Source organism: Syngnathoides biaculeatus, chromosome 4, assembly GCF_019802595.1.
Source record: "Syngnathoides biaculeatus isolate LvHL_M chromosome 4, ASM1980259v1, whole genome shotgun sequence".
In the NCBI taxonomy this organism is placed as follows: Eukaryota; Metazoa; Chordata; class Actinopteri; order Syngnathiformes; family Syngnathidae; genus Syngnathoides; species Syngnathoides biaculeatus.
In genome coordinates, this window is record NC_084643.1 from 25,403,017 (window position 1) to 25,421,179 (window position 18,163).

General features: G+C 40.5%; 2 protein-coding genes across 5 annotated transcripts in view; both read right to left on the minus strand.

The window, feature by feature from the left end:
- Positions 1-225: 225 nt before the first annotated feature.
- On the minus strand, positions 226-12,258 carry ubac1 (UBA domain containing 1). The gene is made up of 10 exons (XM_061818090.1): positions 11,697-12,258; positions 10,681-10,801; positions 10,523-10,596; positions 9,126-9,233; positions 8,002-8,104; positions 7,817-7,925; positions 6,822-7,113; positions 6,652-6,738; positions 4,872-5,010; positions 226-3,651 (listed from the first exon to the last, which is right to left on the minus strand). The coding sequence occupies exons 1-10, from the start codon at positions 11,832-11,834 to the stop codon at positions 3,536-3,538; spliced, it is 1,287 nt and encodes a 428-aa protein (XP_061674074.1). The 5' UTR covers positions 11,835-12,258; the 3' UTR covers positions 226-3,535.
- Positions 12,259-14,339: 2,081 nt separating this feature from the next.
- The window catches only part of LOC133498894 (neurogenic locus notch homolog protein 1-like), an 84,457-nt gene continuing 80,633 nt past the window's right edge, over positions 14,340-18,163 (minus strand). For all 4 annotated transcript variants that reach the window (XM_061816148.1, XM_061816147.1, XM_061816149.1 and 1 more), the window contains 2 exons: positions 17,997-18,094; positions 14,340-17,526 (listed from right to left, as the gene is read on the minus strand). In XM_061816148.1, the coding sequence (XP_061672132.1) occupies positions 16,369-17,526; positions 17,997-18,094 (1,256 nt within the window). In that variant the 3' untranslated portion in view covers positions 14,340-16,368. The remainder of the gene's footprint in view (positions 17,527-17,996; positions 18,095-18,163) is intronic.

Here is an 18,163-nt window from a genome sequence, read left to right on the forward strand (position 1 = left end):
CAAGACACAAAATCATGCTTTGTATGCATTTTTTTAAACTATCGAGATAAAGGTGGCTTGGACCACAAATGGTAACCTTCACCTGATCTAAATGCAATACAAATGAACAGAGCTACAACTTTTGGTTTTCTTCCGAATACAAAACTCAATACCAGGAGACAAAAAAAATTGCATTTTGACCTCTTTGTGTCATACTTTGTGACATAAAACACACAAGCACAGAGACCCCAAAAATTCCTTTAATGCAATAAGTGTTTCAGATGTCTCAGAGTGGAAATACGCGTGACAACGTATTGCATAGGTTACTGGAAAAAATAAAATAAAACAAGCACCCCCCCAAAAAAAAACAACATACAACAGTGTGGTGGTTGAATTGACAAAGCGGCGATGATTGACGCAACATTTGAATCATTTGATATTCCCTCTATTTTGGTTCACATTTATAGATGAGCTAAATAAACATAAATAACATTTCAGTATGGCTTCCATATAAATAAGAACCTTTGCCATTTTCTGTCTGTCTCACTCACGCGCACACGCACAGATACACAACTGTAGTCACAAAAAATTCTGGTTACTGTGTGGTTAAATTTCAAGACGCATCAAAAATGCACTTAAAAGGTAGAGTTCATTTGTAGTCTTTTGAATGCAACTCCTGCTGCAAGTTGGAGTACTTTTTGCACATCTTGCTATTCTTTAATAAGAAGCCACAGGGCAAAATTCTTTCTTTTTACATTTCCAAGGCTTCCCATTACTTAACATTTCTGTGACTTCTCACTGCTCAGCTAATTGGATTCTCCCCTCCCAGAAAATTGTGTACTTTCTGAAATGTCCTCGAGCACATAAGTAAAAATAAGAATCTTACATGGTTACCTTTTTCATTGAGTTTAATCAGTATGTTTTTTTTTTAAAGACAATTTGCCAACTTTGAAATGCAACAAGTACAAAAGGAAGTAAATTTCACTTGAGTCAAACCAGTAACCTATTCCTTTTCCCTTACAAAATAGTACAGATTCTGAATGTACTGAAGTACAAAAATACATTTCAGATTCTGTATTTTTTAAAAACCGTCTTAAGCTGATGAAGTACTTCTACCAGTCGTATTTTTTTCATAAAAAGTAGACCGAAATGTATTTGTGTACAAAAGTATGTACATTCCCGAGGCTATGCTTTTGTCAAATCGGTACTTCTAACTGGTCTTTTATTTTGTTAAATGTACTTGAGTACTCGCCATTGAGAGGCTTCAAACAGGATACTTTGATAGTAAAATGTCATCCATCAGAAGCTTACAACAGAGAAAGTGTCAGCGTCACAGAAAAGCGGAGAATTGTACATCCCTGGAAATTTATCAGTTGATAGATAGCTCAAACACCTTATTGTGAACCTTGCTGTTCAGCTCTTTAAAGAGCAGCAAAATTATGCATTCAAAACAGAACGGCAAAATTAGCCAACCTAAGCTTAAGCTTTTAGTGCATTTCACGCTCATCCGGAAATGTCATCATTTTTGTGAGTCCGGTATATATTGCATTTAAGAAACCACGACAACTCCTTAAAGCCATTTTGTTCAGTTGTCAGATGAGCAGGAAGGAAGAAAAAAAAAAAAACAATCTCAGTCTCCCTGAGCAAAATGAAGTCACATCCATAGCATTTTTTTTTTAAAGAGTTGATAAAACACTCAAAAACGTTTGGCAACAACTCACAGACCCTCTCGTACTGATACTAAAGCAGGGGTGAGCCACAAAATTAAGAGGGGAAAACACATACAAAAAAAAAAGAAAAATTAACCTTTTTTTTTTTTTTTTTTAGTAATTACATGTTGGGCCGTCATTAAGGTTCTCCAAGGATCAATAATATTGCGTCACACAACAATGAGTGTGCCTCGCAGTTTAACCACTGCTTGATATTGCAGAGAAAGACACACCAGGAGGGATGGAAGTACTGCAAAAACCATTTGGGTAACAGGCCACCATTTAACCCTTCTGTTATGCGCACTGGACATGCAACGCGGTTTTCGTTAATATGAAATAAATTTGTGTTATGCCAAATGATATATGCCACTGTACACATTTCCAGGTAAACAAAGAAATAAATACGTGACCCCTTTTCAACCTGCTTTGTAGATATATCTCAAATATGCAATTGTTGTAAATAAAAATTCCAAATCAACATTTTTTAAAACATGCTAAAATTAAGGCCGGCACAATGTTTGTTTGTGTTAACATTTTTAAAATGCAGTTTTCCTACATTTTTGGTTGTAAAACGTTTTTCTTGTATATTTCAAAAACAAACTTTCAACATGATGATGAATGGCCTCAAGAATATTTTGGAGAGAAAATATATATTTGAGAAAGAAGTTGTCATTTTTGAAAAAAATAAAAAGTAGATTTGAGATTTCGGTAGATTTTTAACAGAATAAAGTTGCAGTTTGAAGAAAATGTCATTTGTTGCACACTTCTGACAGATTTTGAGTTTTGATATTAAAAAAAAAAAAGAGAAATTCAGTGCCTTCAGAGCCACCCCCACAAAATCCGCAGGCTGAAAGAACAACTCAAATCAGTTCATGCGCAAGCTACTTCAACATTTGGTGAAATGGGTAAACGCACCTCCACATCACTTGGGGAATGAGGAAGGACCCATGGGAACTTTCAACATTGACTATTTGTATGTTTTTTTGTTGTTTTTTTTTTAAACGAGATGCCACCTTAACTACAGCTGTACGACTTTATTCTGTTTAGGCTTCATTCTTGTCTACATGTATCGTATTTGTACAAATAAAGGATGTATTTAATGTTTGGCCAAAGATGACAGGCATTATTCAGCAAAGCATCCACAGGCAGCCTGTCGTACGCTTTGGTCACATGAGATTTCTCAAATAGCAGATTCTTGCCATTTACAGGCCTCAAGTCATTTACTTGACATTTTCTTTAAGTCATTCATTCATTGTTCATTTTAAGACTTTGCATGTCAAATTTAAATGACTTTTTTTTGTCATTTAACCAATTCAATCTTAATTGTATGCCTTTCCTAAAAATAACATCTTGTTGAAAGTTCCAATTTGTCTTTAAAATAAACTTCCTCATAAAATGACAACTTTAATCCCAAAAATATAAAACTTCTTTTGGGGGAAATCTCCAAATTTATACTCATTATCACAACTTTAATAACAAATAAATTTGGGAGATTTATTTTCTATGGCCCAGGCACACTTTTGTAAATTCACCCCAATACAGAAGTGTTAAAATCCAAATAAATAAAAAAAATGTAACAATACATATTACATGGTGCAAACATTGAACGTGCTCATGTGTGTGTGATTGTGGCAAAAACAATATCGTAAAATAAGTTGAAATTGCTTGTTAAAATGTAAAAACAAACTAGTTAATAGAACTTTGTATCGTTGCTGCAGTAGTAATAATATTTTTCGTATACTTTATCGTACTGTTATAAATATTTACTGTATAGGTACAACTCCTGTGGCATGGACAATACTCATCTCTCTCACAAACATTCACACGTGTGGGGTGGCGCTTGGCCTCTATGTGCGATTAAGGGTTTGGAAGATTCTGGATATCTGGAGCATGACAGGACCCGTCTCGGGGTCGTTCATCCACTGGGTGCTGTTCAGGGGGTTCTCCAGCATGTCCTCAAAGGCTACAACGCAAAGAGGAACAAATCAAAAAACATGGAAAAATAAAAAGCTGAGCATTTACATCACATCACAGGAGAAAGCCGACTGTCTCAATTGCCAAGTTGAAAGCAACTTGGGTGGTTTGAAAATGGACACTTTAGGCATTAGGCAAAGTCTGTGCCTTTTGCCACAGGTGGGAGTAAAGGCGACTTTATACTCCTGTGTTCAATAACGACCGCATTGCATCACGGTCGGCGTTGTTGTTGCTTTGTTCCTTGTTATTTTGCTACAATCTTCTGAGGCTCATGCACACTCGCTTCACAAGGTGGTCTTGCACTCCATCTTATCCTGCTGAGTCACCAGCTTTGCAAATACTACACAACAAAATATTTTCTTACATAAACAAAAATAAAAAAGCACATTACTATAAAAATGCTGATTTTAACTTGCCAAGTCATGTAGGTCAAGTCAAAGTCCAGTCTTTCATTAGTTTTCGCTTTGCGAGTACCAAGTCTGAAAATTACATTTTCCACTTAAGCCTCAAACCGGTTAAGTCATGTGACATTCAGGTGATGCCATTAAAGCAGCAAAATCAATTCATATGGCTGATTGGATTGGCTCAAGTGACTCAACCTCCCCCATGGCTGGTGTCTTTGGATTTTTGTACTGCGATTTGGTTTGAAAGGTAATAATGTGAGAGGAGTTTTAAATGATTTACAATTTAATCTATATTCAGGTGTTTGCTAAAAACTAATTTATTTGCATGTTTTGGCTCTTCTTGGAACAAATAAAGATGGCACAAGAAAGGAGGAATTAGTGTCAAAGAAGTATGCTGAAGCAAAACATTTGGACTGTAAGATTAACATCTTTTATCTAGGGAAGGAGCCCAATTCAGCTTGTGTTGTATGTGGAAGTTATGCAGTTTTTGAGGCACGTACATGTACGCGCACAATTCTGGTGCAATTTCCCCCCCAAATCAAATAGTCTGTAAAACACAACAAGGGTTAATATTGTAAGATGAGTTTGAAATGAAATTTTAGGATCATAGTTTGTGGTGTATCTATGTTTGTGGTATATCTATGGTTCAACTATTACTATTGGCAGTTATAAACACTTTTAGAATGTGGTGAGGCTTCGGTTACAGGTTTTTTTCCCCCCACAATTTGCAGACTGTCTTTGTCCCTTACCCCCTGCCAATATCAAGAATTTGTGTCCATGTGTGTGTACATGTATGTGTTTGTACCAAGTAGAGTCTTCGGGTTGGTTAAACCCAACTGGACGACGGGGTTCTCCAGGATGGCCTGGAAGAGCGGACTGTTGGTGTCGATGCCTTTGTCCAGGTCCTCCGCAGAGGGCTTTTTGTCTCCCAGCAGCCACTCGCACTATAACAAACACACACACACACACCACACACACACACACACACACAGACACGAGACTCATTTATCATTGTGCACTTTTATACGAAGGGTCAGACGACTGATCACAAGTTGAGGGCCATCGCTTCAGTCACGCTCAAAGTGGAATTTACACACAAACTGCAAAACTATATGGTAAATGACAAATGCATCTAAATTGAAGAAGAGAAATTGTGGCTTCTATGATTAGGCAAAAAACGTCACTTAATTGCTTGAAAACATCAGGAAAATAAGCTTTCATTTAACAGGAATAAACCTAATATTATGAGAAATACGACTACAAGACTACAAATATAAATATTACAGGAATAAAGTCACAATATTATGAAACAATTCTGAGATTGTCAGAAAATATTTAAAAAAAATATTTTGCATGAAAAAAATCATTGCAAAAAAAGTGTATTTTGAGATGAAAAAATTACATTTACAAATGTTTTCTTTTTTTTTTTTTTTACAAGGAAAAAGTAGACATGATTTTACAAGAAAAAAGGTTCAATTTTGTGTGGATAAGGTTGTAATATTGCATCTAAAATGGATTAAAAGGCTTGATTTCTCAAGAAAATGTCGGCATTATAGACAAATAGTGGGTACATGACAAGTAGGTTTGGCCATCGTTTGAATTTGAACAATTCCAGTCCCGATTCAGATTCCTTATTTCGAATGCTGCTCCAAACGATTCTCGAGTCCCATTTTTTAGGGGGCATCCATTTTCTTAGCAGCAGAGACTAAAATGAATGTTTGAATGTTTTTTTTTTGTTTTTTCATAAGCAGCATCAACATCAAACCTATAAACTAAAAAGGTGAGTGGCACTAACCCAATTGTCTTAATATTTACTGTTTAAGCTAAAAGTCTAATTTAGCAGTATTAAAATCATTATTTGGGACCGTTTAAATCACATCAAATAGTTTGTATGTGCCAAGTTTTGACTTGGATTCCTGTCCTTGAGTTGTAGCCTTTTATTTTGAAGGGCATGAACCAGAACTCAGCATTTTGGGAAAAAAAAGTAACCTCACACAGCACCAGTTATTTTGCATGGAAGGAACCAAATGCTATAAAACGTCGCTGTTCCTTTCCTTACCCACTTATGAGGGACAAAGTTAGTGTTTGTACTACTGTGACACATTTGTGACTTTAGTCCCAATTCATTGTGATGTAAAAACGTTTTAGCTCAATGATAAGCACCTCCCACGCCCACCCTGTCATTGGCTCTTAGGATGGTTTGAAAGATAAAATAAACACTAAAACCCATCCTTGAAAAAGTGACACCAATCATTGACCTTGTTAGCTGCCTCAATGTTGCCGTCGACATAATTTATCTTTTCACACAAGCAACTGACTATAAGATGACTTCACTAAAGCTCATGGGGTGTAGGCTGAGCCTCTGATGGCATCAGACGCTACGCAACATGTAAGCCTCCTTTGCACAGTATAATCTCATTCCATGTGTTGCACTGAGGTGGCTGGTCATTAATTTTTCCAAAATTAAGATGCACTTTTGTTGACCGCTATTGGGCACGTCTTTGAACATTTGTCCTGGTTGTGATTGTTTTTCAATGCCCAAACCTAATGAAAAGTTTCAAGTGTGACCTCAGGTATGTACTTACCGCTGCATCTTGCTGGTTGTTGTTGACTTTGAGGGCATCAATCACCTGCTTTTCCTCAAAGCCCATCTCCATGAGAGCAAACACAGCCTGGAAAACAGAGGCCTTAAGTCAAGAGGAAGTTCTCCGGATGACGCAAGTTTGTTTAGTAATAGTAAGAAAAAGGGACACACTCTCGAGTCGGGCCTGAACTCCCTTTTCCTACGAATCCTCTTGAAAATTTCTGTAAGCTCATCTTGTCTGCCGCTGCTCTCCTCCGTGCTAGATAGGCTACGTCGCAAACCCGACGAGCACGATGGTGATCTGGAGGAGCCCGAGGCCGACGGGCCGGCTGTGGCGGCAGAGTTAGGAGTAGCGGCAGCTCCTGTGGCGGCAACAGAAGACTCTTGACTGTGCAGCAGCGTGTCCACGGAGGGGTCGTCAACGTGCTCGATCAGCCATTCCATGGCCTGAGTCACCGACATGCTGTGAATAAAAAAAGACAAGCAACATCAGTGAGCTGAACAAAAATGCTAAAAAAGCAGCACATAACTACAGGCTTAAATTGCAGAGACTGGAGTAAAAGTGAAAAAAAATGACAGTAGTTTGATACTTAAATCTAAAAAAGGAGCAGAGTGTGTGGCAAAGTGTTACAGCTATGTGCTACATAACAGTTAATGAACCATAAGGTGAACTGTTATGGTCAAGCGAAGCTAGTGTATGGAAAAAAACAAAACAAAACACGCAACACAGAGTGAGTGTGACTTATTAACCGGTGTTCTCTGTCGTCTGGAAAATATGGTAAAGTTCTGAACAATACGACCACTACAAAATATGGATATGACATGCAGGTATTTTTTCCCCCCACTTTCCGTCACCATCCTGCCATCATACACTGAAGTATCTGTAACTTTTAATGTGTGTGGCTTCAATAAGTGGGTCCAAGTTTGGTGAGCCAGCATCATTATTGCACTATAAAAAAGAAACAGTATGACCTGCAAAAGAAGCAAATAGCTAGCTGACCTATGAAAAGCTTGACTGCAATATGAATTAGAAGCACAGGCCTGAAAAGGAAACATAGCATGCTGGTGTGATAGCTTCACAAAAGTCTGATAAAGCACAAGCATGCAGCACAAAAAGATGGACAGGTAGGATCTGTTTGTGCGACTCATCCCAATTTGAGACTAACTGGTTGAGTCGGAGGGCTTTGATGGCTCTGTTCTCAGGGAAGCCCATCTCGGTGAGTTGCTGGAGGGCTGCGTTGTCCACGCGGTCTTCCTCGTCCTCGTCCAACATGTCTGCGGGAAGAGCGACGCACAGATGCGGTTAATGGATTTGCCCATGTTTTTAATTCATGGGGGTATGGTGTGATACCATTGGCCTTTTTAAAGAGCTCCACAGCGTCAGGGTTCAAGGCCAGAAGTTTCTGGGCCACTTCAATGAGGGACACTAGGATCTTTCGGAGCTCCGTCTGAAACTAGACAACGAAATGAATGATTGTCAAATGAGGACAAAGACAAGAAGAGAAGGCCAGAGATGTTGTTGCAGACCTCCATTGCGCTGACGTGATTAAAGGACGCATTACGTGTACAAACAGGAGTGGACACTCGGCCAACACGCTAATGCGGCTAACAAAAACTCTAGATACTTTTGACTAACTTTTGCTTGGCCTGTACCGTGGAGTGGCCACTAGATTACTTGATACCATGATGATGCGACTTGAAGTGAACTGTCGTAATTTTTCGTGTATAATGAGCTTCCTCCCTTCTCCCCCCAAAAAGTCCAAGGTCAATAGTGTGCATTACACATAGGTATAAGGGAAACTGAAAACAAAACATTTTACAAATCTATACCGCCACCTAGAGGTTATAAACAAGATGGAGCTTACATTTTCATTCTAGTATGACAGATACGGAAGGTGGAGAATTAAAAAAAATGTAAAGGCCACTTCATACTCCCACGGTCGCGCAGCCAACAAAGCTAAGACTGAATGAATAGTACAATAAGGCAAGACAAATGTTCTTCATGCAAAAAAACATTGACAGTATTTACACCACTCAAATCCATGCTGATATACAAATTTAAGATTAAAAGTACATTTATCTCAATTCTCTGCTTTATTTCTTTTGGCCTCCTAACTTGAGCCAAGCTCATCTCCACTCTTATTAAGTGGTGCCAATTGAATACCGTCCTCCTCTTTCAGCACTCTCATTCTGGAAATTGACTGATTTCACGTCCTGTCTCATCATTAACAACTTCAAAGGCTCATCCCAAATGCATTCTCGGGGAAAATATTAAGTACAATATTTTGGTGTTTATATTAGCGTTCTGAATTTGAAGTTGGTTAAAAAAAACGTTTTTTTTTTTAACTCTATAGGAGTGAATAATAATTATTTACCAGTTTATTTCAGGAGCAGAGGTCAATGGTTTTAAAATGAAATGTATTTGTCTTTTCAACTGGAGCTCAACTTAAGGGAAGAAGAACGAGTAAGCCTTACATCTCTAATATTGTGCTGCGTGACTGTGCGGTCCGTGTGGCGAATGCTGAGGTTGGCAGTGGCCTTCAAGATGGCGTCCTTGTCTGGGGCCTTGTTGTCCTGTTTTTTCTGACACAAACAAAAGCAGGCCAAAGAATATCAGCAAGGTTCTTGTTGCTACGAGTTGGGATCAAACATTTGTTTAAATATTTACTGATCAAACCATGATCAAATTTCAATCGATTAAGGTTAACATTTCAAACTGGATTTATTGTTAATACCGTAATCCGCATATCTGAGAGTAGTGGCTTCTTTCGGCTTGTCCCTTTCGGGGTCGCTACAGCGTGTCATCTCAGATGAACGAACGCACATATATGTTTGGCACAATTTTTACGCCGGATGCCCTTCCTGATGCAACCCTTCTGAGGGAGTGGAGGCCCCAATGGGATATGAACCCACAACCCCTGGTTTATTTATATATTTATTTATTTATCTATATTATGTAATATTTGTGAATTGCTTTCTAACAACAGCTAGGTGTGCCTCATATTTGTGCATATTTTTTTTACATAATTCTGTTATATATTTTTAAAAAAATTGAAAGCATTATTTTCATGAAAAAATGCTGTATTTTAGATTTTTCCTGTATTTTGTGAGAATTTTTCAATTTTGCATCTCTTTCCCAACAGTTTTCAATTTTTGATGCATTTTGCAGTCGTGCTGCAGTCTACCCCAGCTATCTTGGGTGAAAGGCGGGGTGTACCCCGAACTGGCACATAGAAACAACCATTCCCACTCAGATTCAGACCCACAGACAATTTAGAGTCTTTAATCAAATTAGCACGCATGTTTTTGGGATGTGGGAGAAAACTGGAGCGCCCGCAGAAAAGCCATGCAGGCACGGGGAGAACATGCAAACTCCGCACAGGCGGGACCGGGATTTGAACTCTGGTCCTCAGAACTGTGACACCTCATCTGGTATTTTTGTCTAATATCGATTATATAGTATGGTCAATATTTATTTAGAGTTTTTCCTTTCCTTTTTCATCTAGTTAGTCTAGAACCTTTGCACATATTTTGTATTGGCTAATACTTCTTGTATTTTTCATCTATTTTTTCTTAGGTAGGTGTGTAATTTTCATTTCTTTCACTGTCATCTTAACCTTTTGTATTTCTTTCTAATATTTCCATATATCTTGTTCATATTTTGAGATATGTTTTGTGTTTACATATGTCATGCATTACTGTTTTAGCGCTTGTTAGCAGAATACCTGTTTTAACTTGTGCCCCTGCTATTAACATTGTACTGAACTTGTCATTTTCTTTCGCAATATTGTAATAACCGCAATCATTTTGCTCACTACGCTAATGGTATTATGGAATTCTTATATCTACTTGTAGGAGTCCACAGGTCCTACCTTTTCTTCCGAGGATACCTCCGACATTTTGGGAGGGGTCGGCGGCGGCCTTTTCTTTATGAGCAGCAGAACGTCTACAAAATAGATAAATTCAAACTGCCTCACTGTGACATCACGTGGGACTTTTTCCTCATAGCTTCTCCTTGGTTGCTTTCTACCTTTATCTTTGAGGCTTTCATCCGCCACTGTTTTGGTGTCATTGAGCACCCGCTCTGTAGCAGCGTGTATGAGCTTGTGGTGAGTCAGCGTCTTGGGGTCATCCAAGTTTCCATGCAGACACTGAAACAAAAACATCACACACACACAAGAATGCTTTATATCATCATCATCATCATCATCATCATCATCATAACACCTGAAAAGAGAAATGGTAAATCAGTGGTTCGACCCTCATGGGCTCCTACAAAGTATTGTTTCCCTTCCATCCAAACTTCCTTCCTTTCTTCTCCTCTTTTCATACATTATTCCTTTCAGCCTCACAACCTTCTCTCGAGCCATCAGCCCTCCTTTCATACACCATCATTTCCTTCCATCCTTCTCAGGCTTCCTGTCATATTGTGCTATTCCAGGGTCCATCTGACTATGATCCTAGCTTTCCTTCCTCATTTCCATTCATCTTACCTCCATCCCATCATCCTTTACTCACTCACTTGCCCTTCCATACTTTTATTTTCATTATTCATCCAAAACACCTTTGTCTGTGTACACTGGTTCAGTCATGCAAATAAATAAAAATATTGCTACTCGTCAACATACACCTGCTGCTTTGATTACGTTCAAATACACTAGGGGAAAAAAAACTATTACACTGTACTTGACAAAAAATAATGACGATTACACACGTTGAGGTCTCTAAGACAGTACTGTGACCGGACAGTACACTATTACTGCAAGGCTGCAAAACCCCAAGACTAGTGTGTAATAATAAATGTCATAAATATAGCCACATCCAAAAAGGGAAAGTTAGCTGGTAACATTCGAGAAGCGACAGACTGCAGCCGTACCCCAAAATAGCCAAAGCCCGCCCGTCTGCTCGCCATTTAAATTAACTTAACTATAAATACGAGGGCCGGGTGACAGTACGAGGGCCGGGTGACAGTGACACTCGGAGACGAAACGGCATAAGAGTAACACGTGTAAAAAATAAAAATAAAAGGGGGGGGGGGAAGCTTACATGTTTCAAGCACTTCTCCTTGAGTTTCTCCACCGTACTATCTTCCGGGATCTCCTCCAGCCATTCGGCGCCGTCCACGGCGCAGATGTGCATCTTCAACACTTTGCCCGCAAACATCTTCTCCTCCTGGACGAACATGGCGGCCCCGGGTTTTTAATTTTCACTCTATATTTTTTTATTAAGTGTCTTTTAGCTTAGCAGCTGTCGGTATTTTATCCGAGGGGCTCCCCTCCGCCGCCTCCGCCGCCGCGACCATCCACCTCGTCTTCCTCCCGGTAGCTACAGATCAATCCTCGCCGTCGGTTTTGTCACAGTTAGTGTCGGCTAACAGCGCAATCTTTTATCTGAGGGACATCTTCGGGTCCTCGGTGGCCGGCGATTGCTCCGTGGACCGGCCCAAATTACTGGTTTATTTCAACCCCTCCCGACCCACTCCTGCCTTCAAGTTAGGGAGCGCTAACGTCGAGCTACACTGAGAGCCAGCGAGCCTATTTTTGCTGTCACGGTTGAACCTTGAACTGGAACAGTGGTCGCGGCAGTGCATCGTGGGAGTTGTAGTCTCGGGCTAGAAGCCGCAGGCGGCGGGGGTGCACCCTGAACTGGTCGCCAACCTATCGCAAGGCACATCAAAACAAACAACCATTCACGTTCACACTCACACTTACGGGCAATTAAGAGTCTTCAATTAGCTTAACTACAATGTGTTTGGGATGTGGGAGGCAATTGGAGAGGTTACACAGGTACATCCAAACTGCAAACAAACTCGGCAGGGATTTGAACCCATTTCCTCAGGACTGCAAGTCAAATGTGCTAACCAGTCGTCCACCGTCCAACAAACAACATTTACATCATCAGTATTAACAGCACTTTTTCAGTTCTTGCTTTTTAATCTGGCAAAAATTTAATTCATTTTTTTCAGTCAATATTAATGTGTACGTGAATTAAAAAACAAAACAAAACGAACAAATGATTTTAGCAAATGACAGCAATATGAAAAAAATTCAGGGGGGTCTCAATACTTTCCATACCCACTGTACATATTTTTACCTGTACTGTGTGTCGAGGAGATCCGGGCGATAGGCAGTAAAGCTCCATGTTTACGGCCAGGTTTCGAAATATTTTACTGTCGTGTAGATGGGAAGTGAAATGGAATCACGGTCATTTTGTGCTTTATGCTTAACTGGTTCTTCGTTTATATGTGAACTGTAAATGGCTGGCGACCAGTTGAGGGCGTACCTCACCTTCTGCCCGAAGATAGCTGGGATAGGCTCCAGCGCTCCCGTGACCCTTGTGAGGATAAATGGCTGAAAAAGTGGATGAGTGGATTAATTTTCCCCGACACTGAAAATCTTACAGTTTATGAAGGCCTTTATAGTAGCTCATGTATCACCTTATTACTTCCATTATAGGGAGACATTTTTCATAAAATATGCACTCCATGCAAATTATAAGTAGACTACAGGTGTCAAACACAAGGCCTTGGGGCCAGCTCTGGCCTCCACACTTCATTTTATTAGGCCTGCAAAGTAAATCATGTCCGTTGACTTTGTTGCTAAAATACCAAAATTGCAACTTGTCTTCCCATTTAATAAACACTCAGATGATAAAATCATTTTTTGTGGCCACCTTACCTTTCAAAATTAACCCATCAATTTTTCGTGTATGTAACATTATGAGGTTATACATTTACAAATACTGTACGTATATGGTTTCAGGGGGAACCTACGGTGGCCTGGAAATGCACAACAATATGATAAATTGTGAAAGACTTTCACCAGAACTACAATGTGGTCTGCATCAAAGCAAAGTTTGACACCCTTGAACAAGAGACATATGCAAAACACAGAGTCCTCCTACAACAATATTCCTAAATAACTGAGGGCAAGGTCTAAGAATGTGCTCATCCAGTACAAGAAGGCACGCTCAGTTAGCTCCCTATTGCCTACTTGTGTTTTATTTACAGTTTCTTTTTACTATATTTATGTTTACTGCAATTGCAACTTTATTACTTTGTTGTCATAGATTATGGACAGTCCATAACTAATCTAAATTTGGGTTACATCACTGCCATGGGAGTAGAACTCCATCATGAACAGAGGGCACTCTTATATCGATACAGATGGGATTCCACAAGGGTCTGTACAAAGTCCAGAGATGACATTATACTCAATGTTACATTTTTAACCAAGGTTACCAACATTAATAGTATTGCTGATTATCATTCCATTATATGTAAAATAACGTTTGTTTTGATGTATGTTTAAAATATTTTGAGCATACTTCCTGTAGCTCATGTTTGCGAGTACGAGTATGCCTAATGACTTTTGCCCTCAGATTGCTACTGGTGGTATTCTACAATGATCTACCCTGGATCCATGGATGATAAAATTATACTCCACATACGTCACAATGACTTGCTATTCCAGTAGAAAACTGTTCGCGCTCATTAACCCGCAGACTTACTGTTTCTGAGTTTTACATTTCTGGCCCACAAGTGTTTAATTCAAATATTTTCTCCATTTCATTTTAAAAATACAAGACAATTTAAAGACAAAATGTCATTTATTATCCCAAGAATATTTTTTACACAGTGAAATGACAAGGAACATGGAGCTATAGATATATATATTTTTTTTTAAACAGAAAAACAAATCTTATACCAGTGTGTGTACAACAGTTTTAACATACACTCACATTTGTGTAGAAAACACATTTTAGAACAAACATTTATTTGCAGACATCAGATTTCTTTAACAAAATCCTGCTTACGAGGGGAAACTCAAAAAGCTATTTACAACATGGGAGAACATAGCCATAGGCTTAAACTAATAGGAGAAGGCCTTTTTTCTTCTTGACCCCCCCCCCCCCCTGCATGACAACAAGAAAACACACACGGTGGCCAAATGGGCCAGTTTGTCCAAAGAGAACAGGACTTAATATAAAGCCCGTTTAAAACAGCCAATCACCAAGATGGCCACATACTCGTCCTTTCTTCTGTTCAGACATTTTACAAAGAGTGTACATAACACTGGAGGCCCTCAGTGGAATGCCCGTTGAATGCAATGCAAATGTCTGTATAAACAAAGATCATACAACAAATTAAATGGCGCAACAAAGAGAACAAATAAATAGCCAGCGTAATGATAACCAGAAAAGAACAGAAAGAAACTGCATTTACCAGCAAATTCCAAAGGCAGGCAAGGAGTTTAAATAAAGACATTAATAAATACAAATGAAAAAAGGGGGGCAAAAGGCATGTGTTAATGTTAGTATAAAATGGTGATTTCCAACCACTGTGCCGGGGGAAATGATCCAATTTCACGACTATTCATTTACTACAAATGTGTCGTTGTTTGTGAGCACAGCAAGGATATGCACTTCCACTAGACGGCAGAATAATAACCTGTGTATCATCGCACCTGTTGCCATTCATACAACAGAGTAGCTAATGTACATTTGTGAGTTCATTTGAAACGAGTGCCATGAGATGTTTCTAAAGTACAGAAGTCCACAGCTCCCCATAAGTTTGAAAAGGATGAACTTAAAATGTGCTGCAACCTTTCCAAATGAATTTAATTTGACCTCTAAACCTTTGAATGCACATCAGTATCAGTTCTTTTTTTTTTTTTTTTTTTTGCACAACATACTATTCCCTAGTGCACAAAATTAACATTAGAATACACGTTTGATCCATGAAAATATCCAATCTATGACTTTGGGTGACTTTTCCAGTCTCTCTGTTGCAATCTCCTAGTGACACTCAAAATTCAGTAACTACTTCCTTCAGAAAAAAAAAACGTTTGAAATCTCAAAATGATGAGGTAAGTGACCGCTGAGTTTAACATGTCATCAGAAGACAACAACAGAACGACTGGAGGAGTCACAGAAAGGCACAAACTTGGACAACCTTGGAAATATATTGGACCATTTGTTGAACCACCTGTTGGTGGATTTTGCTGTTTCGGTGTTTGTTCGAGAATGGCAAATATTGTATTCAAAAGTTCAGATGTCAGATTAAGTTCACGTCCAAAGTTTAAAGTGCATTTTATGTTCATGCTGAAATGTTATCGCAAAAGTAAATATTGCAAACCTGTTGGAAGTAGTGCCTTTGTAGTATTTCGCCGCAGCCTCGTCTTATTTTGGTGGACTCCACCTACTGCAGCAGACTGCTAGTACTGTAGTTTATTTTATTGTTTCAGGCTGGTCTGCGAAGCTTCCGGAGGGACACTCATTCTAGCACACCAGCCACCAATCGACAGAGTTTAAAGAGCCTGCCTGCCTGCCTGCCCGCTAAGCAGATGCCAAATAATTTCGGCTTCCACCGGGGCGCTCTGCAAGCATCTCGTCGCCCAGCCTGCCTCCAACTTGTTCCAAGTCTCTCGTCCCCTCAACCAACCCAAGGACATCCTCAGCCCTTCCTGTCTCACCCGAGCAACCTGTCCAACTGGTCTACAAGCAACTTCCTCTATTATATTAAACGAACCATCCACTCTAACCATACGTCTCCTGTTGGCGTTTGTGTCCACATCTGCAGTACGTTAGACACCTGCGGTAGACTTCACTCAATAAATGGTTGGGAAAGACGGGTATAAAAAGCATATCAAATATTCAAAGTTGTCCTTTTTCATTTTTATTTTGTTTTATAAAAATATATGGGTAGCTCATCTGTTTTTCACTTAAACTGCTCAGGGAGGTGTCCCATCTGGGTTGGCATGCTGGTAGGGGGACTGGAGATGCCTTCCGACCAGTCCGACATGTTGGAGTGTGGCGAGGAGCTGGACCACTGGTCCGGCGAGCCTGGTGAGGGCGTGAGAAAGGGGTGGTCAGGTCCCTGGACCTGATGGCTGGGGGTGTTCCCATCCACGGGGCCAGAGTAGCTGTGCTGCGAGGGGGGGGTGAGGAACTGAGTGCCCAGGGAGGCGGGCATGATCTGTGCCTCCTGGGGCAGAATGGTACGCATGGGCATGGCAGTTGGCTGGAGCTCCGGGGGGCTCAGGTCGGGGTTGATGAAGTTCTGATTCTGGAGTTGTTGAAGGTTCTGCATCTGCTGCATGATGGGATTGAGGCGGGTGGCGGGAATGCCTGCGTAGGCCATCATCTGAGGGTGCCCGTTGTGTTGGGCGCTCATCATCCCGTGTTGACCGCTGCCCCTCAAGGCGCCAAACTGCATCCTGGAGATCCAGTCACACTGACCCGTGGACCCTGACACGGGCATGTGGGTGAGGCGCGGGGGAAGCGGGTCGAACTGCATCCGTGCCAGCTCTTGCTTATTGGGCATGACAATGTGGCTGACGCCAAGGTGCGGCTCCGACATGGTTTGGAGGTGGCCGATCGCTGCTGGCGTCATGACGGGGGGAGACGCGGCGTCTGAGGCGTAGCCACGAGGGGACTCCAGTGAATCCACCGGGGACAGAACGGCTGAGCTGTCCAACAAGCTGCCAGGAGGCTTCCCGTCCTGAGAGCTCTTCTTCTTTACTTTCAAGTCTTTGGCATCGTTGCAGACCTTGGTGGAGGCTTTGCGAGTCTTCCTGCCACCTACCGGGCCCTGGCCTTGAGGCGGGGGCTGCCTCATGCCACCCACGTAGCCGTTGGGCGAGCAGAGCGGCGGTGATAACGCGGTACCCAGGGCCCCCCCGTGCATGGGAGGACTCCGTACCAGGTTGTACTCGTCCATTAAACGGACGATGTCATGATGCATTCGCTCCTGTGCGATGTCTCGGGGAAGACGGTCCATGTGGTCCGTTATTTCCCGGTTGGCGAAGTGGTCCAGCAGGACTTTGGCCGTCTCGTAGCTTCCTTCCCGGGCTGCAAGGAACAGTGGCGTCTCCTCCTGAGGTGAACACAAGTGATGGGAAGCAAGAGTTTGTAAGGTTGTCGTTTTATGGACCAAAGCCTTTCCCAAATCAGTGGTTAGTTTTCATCTAATATTTTGGTATTTTAAGTCAAATATTTAGGTATTTTGCATATACTACATTTCCCAAAATATTTTCTCAGATTTGTGTAATTTCCAATTGACATTTTTTGTATTTTGTATTATCGACCTATATTTGCATTGTAATCTTTTTTTTTTTTTGGTTCTATTTTTTTCTCGTGTTTGTATATATTTCTAATTCTGGAAGGATATTGTATTGATTTTGGTTAGCATGTGAGAGGCAACCATTTTTTTGCCCTGGCATTGGCAAATTCCTGACTTGCTGTATTTCTTTTTTCAACATGGTAATAAGACTGATAACCATGATAATTACATTTTCTCATTACAATCACTTTGTGTTTTCGCTGTACTTGACCATGTTTCAGTACCTTGTTGTTTTGCATGTCCTTGTTGGCACCGCTCTTGAGCAGCACCATAGCAGCCTCCATGTTATTCACAGCAGCAGCCCAGTGCAACGCTGATTTACCTGGCAAGACAAATAATAATAAAAAAATAATAATAAAATCACATGAGGAAGTAAATACACAAGAAAAAA

Bases quoted from the DNA above. Each gene is read 5' to 3' on its own strand.
- ubac1 (XM_061818090.1), bottom strand. From the start codon at position 11,834: ATGTTCGTCCAGGAGGAGAAGATGTTTGCGGGCAAAGTGTTGAAGATG. The intron at 8,105-9,125 runs GTAAGGCTTACT...TTCGTTGTCTAG, and splicing joins CGCAGCACAATATTAGAGAT to TTTCAGACGGAGCTCCGAAA. The intron at 5,011-6,651 runs GTAAGTACATAC...TGTTTGTTATAG, and splicing joins ACAACCAGCAAGATGCAGCG to TGCGAGTGGCTGCTGGGAGA.